The following is a 9,667-nucleotide window of genomic DNA, read 5'->3' as shown; positions in this document are numbered from 1 at the left end:
GGACCGAGAACTTTTAGCCTTGCGTGCTTCCCTTTCTGCCTTTCTGCGACTAGACTGATTAGAATGCTCTGAGTCCTGCACCTCATCAGCCTGACTATGCTCCTCCTGAGCCTCAGTGTCAGTCACTAGCTCATGCTTGGGCTCATGATTACAGATGAAAGATTACAATAAAGATGATGTAGCTCAAGAACAACTCAGGGCTAAGGATTATGAATCAAAAGCTTAAGCAGAGGTACAGCCGACAAATTCATGCCCACGACTCATGCCAACCCAATTACAATGTAATGGGTCCTATTTATATGCTTTGGGAATTACTGTGGTAACTGCAGTGGTAATTACTGACTGATCCATTGTTCGTCTCATAGGAGCCGGTTCCCACCCAGTGAGATTGTCTCCGCCATCTACAGCATGATTTTGTCATACCCACTCGTATTGAATGATTTTTTTCCCTATGTCAAATGATTTTTGTTTGTCACAATACTTTATGTGTCACTCTCAATACTTAGAAACACCAAATATTCATGTAACTTAGATCCAACATATTTTTTATATATATGATATATGCACCACATACTAGAATATATCCACATGCGGTTTAGTAGACATGGTACTAAAGAAAAAAAAAATTTAAATAGTGATTCTCAAAGCAACTTTGTAGTGTTTTTCTTATGCAATATATCCATGGGGCAAGTCACACACTAGGTAAGTTGATAGAAATTTGTTATGATTTTGCCTTGATATCTTCTACCTTTGCTTAGTTGAGCTCTTGCTTGAGGCTGAAGCCATCTTTATTGAATTCATTGTGGCAATGTAGTCATCACTCAAGAGAGGACCATGTTTGAAATTTCCATGTGTTATACGCTCACCAAAGTATACAATTTACATGTCTTTGAAATTTCCATGTGTTGTATCTACAAAAAATTCCTATCAAATGAGTTCAACATTAGGGATTATTTTTTCTATATGTTATCCCATTTTCACATACAAAATGGTGTTTAAAAAATGATGTTGAAAAAAAATCTAAAGATAAAAATTTCATAGTGAAGGGGTTTTATAAATAGTCCTTGAATGCACTCGATATATAAATTTCACATATAGTGACCCCCCCCCCCCCCCCCCCCCCCCTTCGAGTGCTTCGTGGACACATTCCATTGACTAGCACCATTCTTTCCACACTCAAGAGGATTGCCTTGCCTTCCTAGCAAGGACACTTTTATGTGCCTTGGTGTTACCAGTTTAGTGCTAACAAAGTTTTCAATTTTAACCAATAGCTTAAAAGGTTCTCTAGAAGCTTTTGCGATGCCTTGCTTATTAACTATTGATTGACCTAGTGTGTAATGATAGTAAGCATGGGGAAGTTAACACTAGTTCTGTAATCGGACACTCAAATGTCCTGAGACACTAAAGTGTCCTGTTTTTCTAGCAACTTGTCATAATTATTTGGTGAATCTAGAAAAACAATTCATAGGTCACATTCTTATCTTAGGTCAGCTATGAAGTGAAAAACATAGTCAAATTTTACTTTTGCCAAAATTAATACCAAATTAAGATTATAACGATAAATTTTAAGATGAAAAATCAAAGAAATTTAGTGTAGTTTTAACAAAATTTTCATAAGTTGAATATAACTTCTCATCAAAATAAGATTTTTCATAGATTTCAAGGTGTATGGATAGGAAAAAACTTATTATAGCAAGAAATTGAGCTTCATAACCTAATTATGAGACTAGATTTTTGTTATAATCAAAACACAAAAATCTTGAAAATGCTGACAAAGAGAAAAATTTTGGTCTTTCAAGGCCTCTTTCATTAACATGATGAGGGTATGGGACAAAACCTAAGGTGTATAATGTATTTATAGGTCAATACCCATCAACTAAGCATTTTTCAAGGGTTCAAACTCATAGGCATCTTGTAATTTAACCTCATATTAAAAAATTTGTATTACGTAATTTCCTGCAAAAAACAAACTGCTATGAAAAACTAATGAAAATGTGTATATAAATCTCCCAATTGTGTCCATATGAGGCATTTGTATACAAATAAGTGAGATGAACAAAAAAAAGCAAAAGTGGACTTTATTTTAAGGCTTATATTTGATAAATAAAATAACATAATTACAACATACAGAGTTTTTTTGATATGCCATAAAACACCAAATGTGGCTTGCATAACCATTAAAAATTATCACCTTATGTAATGGAGTCATAGATCTAGTATATATGCCTCATAAGAAATTGTAAATTTAAATTAACTAAATGTTTTTTGTGATCATTAGTTGAATTTGTGAACGTTGCATATTTGACCCACAGAACTTTCTATATTTAATTTTAGTCACAAAGGATTTTTTTCTCACATGACAATTGCAAAAATATCAAACACATATATAAGTAGTTACCACGGATTATTGCATGCACCCTGCTCATTTGTTTCTTACCCTAGAGTACGAGTTTTAATGAAACATCGAATGCTGTTTTGAGTAGGTTCTTTTTATGAGTGTAGTTACTATTTAGATTATGATCAAAAGTGAGGGATTATAATTTCTATGAGTACTTTGAATAACATTTTTTAAGTTTGCAAAAGCATTTTTTGAGATGTGTTCTAGATTTCATGTACCATTTTATTTAAACTCATGAAAAAAGGACACTAAAGTGTCTTTTTTGATACCAAACTAGTGTTAATAGATGGTGGACCAAGAAAGCAGGCATTGATACCAGTTGAGAAATTTGGAAATCTTAAAGCTGATAATACTTGCAACATTTTAGGGAGAGAGAGAGAGAGAGAGGGAGAGAGAATGTGAGATGGAAAAAGAGAGAATAATTGCACGACCTAGATACCTAAAGGTATAAAATCTCTGATAGTTTTCCTATATTCATATTAACCCTGTAGAGGCTAGTTACATGAGACATTATAGGAGCTGACTGAGAACAATTTCTGGGTTTGACATAGCATAGGTCTCGGAGCAAATGGTGGAGTTGTCTCTTGCTTGATATAGCATCGACCCACTAAGGTTGGGTACAAGAACCATGTGGGTTACCCAGTGGGCCACTAGGGTTGGGTACAAGAACAATGCAATATGGGACATCCGGGCCCATGAGCGGTTGGCCGAGCATTGTGAGGATCGTTTGTTCATACAATCAGATCTTGGGAGCGCGCACTACGGGGTTGGCCTTGGCGAGGGCAGCACGATCCTGGGCCTTGAAGTCAAAGGGGCAGGCGTGCTGATCCGGGAGCAAAAGACGCTTCCACAGCGGCAGCGGAAGCCTGTGAGCCCCACCTTTTTGTGGCAGCTCGGGCCCTGGCAGCGTGCCGGCGACTTCTCCCTCGCCTTCTGATCCTCTGCCGTTCGCAGGAGCTGGTCCTCCGTGGCAGGTCGAGGCGCTGCACCAATGTGATGAGCTTCCGTCGAGGTGGGAGAGTGCAGCTGATCGGGCGCTGCCTCGTCGGGCACTTGCCTTGATGAACAACCAGCTACCAGATATTCGTGGAGGCAGCGGGAGCAGAGATTGCGGGTCTGTGGAATGCCATAGAATCCACAGTTGTTTGCGCAGGGAATATTTTCCATACTGCTGCCTATTGTTTAAGTCTTCGTCAACTGCGAGCTTCTTCGTGCCAATTTTGCTTCGTGATACTTTGAGGCTTTCCATAAGCTCCATTTTAAAGCCCAGCCAAACCAAATGCCCGACCAGAGAGAGAGAGAGAGAGAGAGAGAGAGAGAGAGAACTAGTATGGCTTGATTAGCAAGCTTTGGAGCGGACAGAGCATGCTATAAGAAATGCCAGCCACTGAGTAGATACATATGCGCGATGCCAACCCTCAGAGCCTGCTGAGCAGAAGCACAAGGAGCTTGTGGCTGCAAGGAGCTTTGGACGCATTTCTATATAGCAAAAAAAATATAATTACTAGGCAAATTACTAGACTGAATACACATATCTAGTAAGAGTGCAAACATGTAATAATGAGAATACTCCTATATGGTTGTAAGCTATATGGGTGTTTTAAGTAACCATATAGCAAGAATTTCTTACTAGTCTGTTTCGGATTCTCCTAGATGGCTGTAGCCATAATATTATAGCTATATGGGAGTTTTAACTAACCATGTAGTAAGAAATTCTTCTTTCTCCTACATGGTTGTAGCCACAAAATGCTATCTATGTAGTTGTATTATAATAATTCACATGAATAATCAATTTAACAAATCACATAAGGCGGCGGAATTGTGCAAGCTCAGATAGCTATACCACTTGGGCTATTACAAAAGCTATCACTAAGTATAATCCAGGCTTCTCTCGAAAAGACCAACTTCGTGATCTGGTGACAAAGATCAGAGCCTGGCTGAATATAATGCTGACTTGCAACTATACGGCAGAAGTAAGATGCCTGTCGTCACCCCAATCGGTCTCACATGAAAGTGATCCTGAAACAGAAGGAAACCAGAATCAACTTAATTGACAAGCTGAGAGGAATCTATCACTTACTGTAAAGAAGCTTGTCTCTTTGATAAGCCAGAAAAAAATGACAGTCTGTCCAGCCAGATATGTCCCCCAGGGCAATACCAGTCATGAAAATTTCTCGCAAATTCCAGTCAGGTAGTGGAGAGGGTTTCACTCGATCCTTGGCGATGGTCAAGATAGTACCTATTCACTCGAGTGCACGGCCAAACAATTATTACAAAAGGACTCTTTAAAAGAACCCTTATCCCTTCACAAGCGACAACGTCAAACTCTCACCGTCATTTAAAACTGCAATGATAAGAACCATCAAAGGTGAAAAATCATATTTCCAGATCAAGGCCAAAAGCAGAAAGCCAAGCTGAAATAAAAGTCACATAGAAAATGTTTAAGCACTGTTTATGGACACAGATGTCTTGATAAAGATTTGCATAAAATGCATACTGAGTTGATGAAACCATACCACTATGCGGATAGTAATGGAGACAGCATAAATCTGAAATCCAAGTAAAAAATTAATGCAATTGGTCAGAAAAGAATGTACAAACATTCATGAGGACTGACTCTTAAAATGGCTTACTGTATAATTTTTCATTCTTTGAAATATTGCACGGCTTGTGAGAACCGCACTGATGATGACACTCAACCCTGGCTCTGTCAGAACAATGTCTGATGCACTCCTTGCCGCATCTGTTGCATCTGCAACAGCAATCCCTATATCTGCCTTCTTCAATGCAGGAGCATCGTTAACACCGTCACCAGTCATTCCACAGATATTTTTATTCTCTTGCAGTCTTTTGACAATCTCATACTTGTGTTCTGTTGATTGATGTTGGACATATTTAGGTCAAGTGGCAAAATCAAGAAAACTGAAACGTAATAACCATTCACAACCAAATAAATTGAGTCACTTACCAGGAAAAACTGCAGCAAACCCATCAGCTCTTTCAATGAGCTCATCTATGGGTACAGACGCAATGGCTTCCTCCTTGTTTTGTCCCAATAATGAAGAGGATGGGTACATGTTAGTCGTGCCCATGCCTAATCTTCTGCCAGTCTCCTTTGCAATTGCCAGTTGGTCACCTGATAACCAGAACACGATTTTTCCAAGTCTTGACAGATGGGAAGCTTAGTCTCATGCACAGATGCAATGTTAGCATAGACCTCTTTGCGAAAAAGCATCTTCTTTCTCGAAAAGCAACCCTCTTTCTCAGAAATCATTTGTTTTTTCTCAAAGTTTCCTCTGAACCCAACTTCATTCAAGTGCTTGCTCATTCTTGTGCACAATTCTAACACAGTTCCAAATGTCCTCCTGACTATGGAACATTCCCTTTGCCGATGCCCCCGTGACTCGCGCACAAGTGCTGTAGGTTGTGTTCTACAGGTGGAATCAAGGGTAGGTGCACTCAGTACAGCAGCAGTGCAGCGCAGTTAGGGTTAGCACAGCCAGTGCGTGTAGCAAAAGCAGCAATATATCGCAAAAGGAGCCTCCATAGATAGCTCGCAAGGTTTAAAAACTCTAAACACAGGTCTGTAGGTCAACGCCTCGTGGTCATCAAACCCTAAACGCACAGCAGACACTTGCTCATAACCCTAAATCGCACGTCAGAAATCAGCTCGACAGTTCTCTCTCTCTCTCTCTCTCTCTCTCTCTCTCTCTCTCTCTCTCTCTCTCTCTCTCTCTCTCTCTCTCTCTCTCTCAAGGCGAGCAGGAATCTGAGGCGATGGCGAGCAGGAATCTGAGGCGAGGGCGAGCTGGCTGAGACGAGGGACGAGGGGCGAGCTCTCTCTGCTCGACGAGGGTCTTGGGCGAGGGCGAGCTGCTGATCTTGGATGAGGGACAAGCTAGACTGGGCGAGGGGCAAGCTGCTGGTCGACAGGCGAGGGGCGAGTTGCTGGACCTGGTCAAGGGCGACTGGTCAAGGGCGAGCTGCTAAGCCTGGGCAAGCTGCTGGTCCTGTGTCAAGAGGGCAAGCTCCTAGGTCGAGGGCGAGGACCCTACCAAGGGCGAGGACAGATGAGAGTTCAGATTCAGAGCGAGCTTATACTTGGAGTCATTACATATAGACAGTCTCAGATTGCCCTTCGACGTTTAGTGCGACGGAAGAAGCGGGCCTTTTTAGCCCAGATGGAACGTGATTTGTATCAGCTCTTTTTGAGTCGAGATTTAGGGCGCTTCCATTGCTTATTCAGGGAGGTTTTTGGACCCCTAGATAGAGTCATGATGTATCACGACCAGAGATGCCTTGGCTTATATCTACTTGAGCTACACCGACATAGAGATAGTCTGTTGGGGAGACATGGAGTACGACAATCGCAGAGACAGATCACAGACTTCTTTGGATCGAGGGAGCCAAGAGACCAACCAACAACACAGGGTTGTACCCGCATTCATACCAGAGGCACCCTCATTGACAGGGCGACTGAGCTCGGGAGATCGAGATGACCACGACCGAGACACAGGAGCACACTCCATCGACGGAGACTCCAACAGAGGATCAGACGCATTCTAGCACGACACCCAAATTGTCATTGAGGGCCTATTCTACATTTTCACATTACACATTTCACATTTCACACTTCATTTTCAGTTTTCATTTTTTGTACTTTCAGTACTTTTTGTACTTGAATTTCAGACAATGTATTAGATTCACCACTTTGTATCTGATGGTCTCATAGGTCATTTTGGCCTTTTGAAGACGTTAATATATCATTTCACTGCCGTCAGTAGCAGTAGAATTATCTAACTTACAATAGAATTCAACGATAGAAAAATACATGTAATCATTTTGACATTCACTCCAAGATTCAACACTTTACTGATTGTCTCTGCACTGTCGTGGCGAGGGGGATCAAAGAGAGGTAGTAGACCACAAAATTTCCATGGACCTCCTTCACTGTCTTTAGATTTTTCAGATATTTCCTGTTTTCACAAAAGTAAACCTTATATGCCTCATGGGACAAACTGAAAGCATGCTTATTAATGGTCCTTACTATACCTGACGTGCAACTGCCAAAGAGCGCAATCCACGCTATAAAAATTTATCAATCATTGCATGCACTCTTGCTTCTATCTGACGGCAATTATATGAGCCAATGCTAGGATCTTTAAACACACAATACATGTCAGAAAGGGATTGAAATTACGGTCACATAGCTAGAGCACACAATCAAAAGTAATAATATTATACCTATTCGGGAGCACCTTTGCTAGCTCTGAATCAACGACCATTTTCTATATAAGTTAAGTCTGTTCTCTTGTCTACTGGGTTGAATGGCAAAAAATGCACCTCTTCAATATTTTCTCTTGCCTGCAAAGAAACTGAAGTCACTATTGTGTTGCATGCATATAAAGCAGAGACCAGTATCAAGAACGCATGCATTGTTAGAGAACTAATTTGCCAAGAAGTTCAGAAATGATCAGTAGAGATTCAAGATTCAAAAAAACCTGACAGATGAACCAAAGCAACTAATTATTCAAGATTCAAAAATGCCTGACATGCGCCTTGAGAGAGCAAAGAACATAATCTCATAAGCATGGGTACAGATGGAGTGGCATCAACAATATAAGCTGTATCCAGGCTTCGACAGTACCTCCTTTGGATCATCAAGCATCCCCACAATAGTTGTGTCAATGGCGTCTTAATTTTCAATTCTTGAGGCTCTCGCTACAAGCAGAACTACCATATCTCTATCCACGTCTTTTGTAATGGCAGTCATACGCTTTGTTATAGCGCCCTGATGTAAAAGTCGTGATAAACCTTAAAAATTTCAAGCATTAACACATGAAAACTTCCTTTTAGGATCAACCTTATCTGCAGGGAAAGCCGATGAGCACCAACGGCCATTGTCACAGAAAGCACTGTGGGCATGGCAATGGGGATTCCACCAATAAGGAGATTGTTGATCCCCTCTCTATAGGCTCTTTTCTGTACCGGGTACATGACGATCGCGATGGAGATTATGCAGAAATTCCCTATTTGCTTGAGGACCTTCCACAAAACGTGGAATATTTTCAAGGCCATTATTTACAAAACTAAAGTTCTGCATTGCACAGCCATTAGTGTCCTTCTGGAAGCTTTTCAATTTAATTAAGACATCACAAGTCGAAAAACCAATAGGTGCAAAGGGATTGAAATATCAGAACTGCATTAGAAAAGCATATGAAAAATCTGCAACCAAGTGCCAAGTTATATGGTGACAGGAGATCATTGACCTTCTGGAAATGGCCAACATGGTTTGTCGATCAACAAGATGAGCAGCTTTCCCAAAGAAAGTATGTACCCCTGTAGCAAACTGCTTCAATCTCGCCATGTTTGCACGTTGAACCAAAGAAGACCTCATCTCCTGGTTTCTTAGTCTGTTTTACCTGAATAATTCCCTTCACTCTATAGGACCCCCGCGCGAATTTTACAATACCGCGATCTTCAGGGTACTTATTTCTCAGCTCTTCTCGAGTTTCTGAAATGCATGACAATGCATGCTTCTCGTAAGATATGACATCCATGATTGTGATGCAGGCTGTCACAGTGAATTAAAACATCCAAAGCTTCCTTGCATCAGCCATGGTGAACATATGCTACAATACACGCGCTCCACATCAACAACTACATGTGCTTTCCTAAGGGCAAACAAAGGAAACAAAGGCAAAGCTAGGAGACAAGGGTACTCACACAGTAGCAGTAATGTCAACCTTGCCAAAGATGGTACTGATGCAGAATCAAAAACACCTCATAACTTGCGGCTTGCTGACCTGCGTCACGGTAATCGGGAAATTTAAAGCGTAGGTCCTTTCTTTGCAGTCCGCCACATCTTCAATCCCGCCACACTGCTCAAGCGTTAAGCTCTACAGGTTTCGCACTTCTTGATAAGTGTGTCCGGCCACTATCGCAAGCTCTAAGTTGAAGTTGAACTGTGTCCCCCGGCAAATGTCCTAGTGTAATCCCCCTATAAATTTTGAGATTGACCTCTAAATTTGAATTTGAACGTGAGAAAACCTTCAAATTTAGTCAACTTACAGCTATTGCTTCCCATTTGTAGGTTTGCCAATTTTTTGGGAAAACTTTTTTTTCGAGCACTAGCTCTACCTTCTAAGGTTCTAAGCAAGGTTTTTTTTTGTCGTACGTGTCACAATAACTTCCAAAGACAGAGAAACCCAACTAGAAAAAACAAGTCTTGCTTGGTTGGCCATGCCATAGAAATTTGTTGACACAATT

The 9,667-nt window shown here is 40.9% G+C and overlaps 2 protein-coding genes across 3 annotated transcripts; both read right to left on the bottom strand.

Annotated features, from left to right (window-relative positions):
- Nucleotides 1-2,844: 2,844 nt before the first annotated feature.
- On the bottom strand, nucleotides 2,845-7,374 carry LOC147450172 (plasma membrane ATPase 2-like). The gene is made up of 9 exons (XM_086519467.1): nucleotides 7,230-7,374; nucleotides 5,367-5,534; nucleotides 5,032-5,270; nucleotides 4,915-4,947; nucleotides 4,731-4,812; nucleotides 4,557-4,637; nucleotides 4,360-4,417; nucleotides 4,242-4,249; nucleotides 2,845-3,877 (listed from the first exon to the last, which is right to left on the bottom strand). The coding sequence occupies exons 1-9, from the start codon at nucleotides 7,237-7,239 to the stop codon at nucleotides 3,738-3,740; spliced, it is 819 nt and encodes a 272-aa protein (XP_086375593.1). The 5' UTR covers nucleotides 7,240-7,374; the 3' UTR covers nucleotides 2,845-3,737.
- Nucleotides 7,375-7,772: 398 nt separating this feature from the next.
- On the bottom strand, nucleotides 7,773-9,362 carry LOC147450171 (uncharacterized). Of its 2 annotated transcripts, XM_086519468.1 has the most exons (4): nucleotides 9,125-9,362; nucleotides 8,821-8,972; nucleotides 8,668-8,737; nucleotides 7,773-8,443 (listed from the first exon to the last, which is right to left on the bottom strand). In XM_086519468.1, the coding sequence occupies exons 2-4, from the start codon at nucleotides 8,956-8,958 to the stop codon at nucleotides 8,367-8,369; spliced, it is 285 nt and encodes a 94-aa protein (XP_086375594.1). In that variant the 5' UTR covers nucleotides 8,959-8,972; nucleotides 9,125-9,362; the 3' UTR covers nucleotides 7,773-8,366. The 2 variants fall into 2 exon arrangements, 1 of the variants encoding a protein (XP_086375594.1); XR_015189099.1 differs by lacking the exon at nucleotides 7,773-8,443 and having other exon boundaries at nucleotides 8,690-8,737; nucleotides 8,821-8,912; nucleotides 9,125-9,360.
- Between the last annotated feature and the right edge of the window lie 305 nt (nucleotides 9,363-9,667).

The sequence above is a fragment of the Adiantum capillus-veneris genome, chromosome 9, assembly GCF_014529385.1.
Source record: "Adiantum capillus-veneris isolate H3 chromosome 9, ASM1452938v2, whole genome shotgun sequence".
Classification (NCBI taxonomy): domain Eukaryota; kingdom Viridiplantae; phylum Streptophyta; class Polypodiopsida; order Polypodiales; family Pteridaceae; genus Adiantum; species Adiantum capillus-veneris.
Note: the sequence above shows the minus strand (reverse complement) of the source record. Positions and strands in the feature narration are given on the sequence as shown.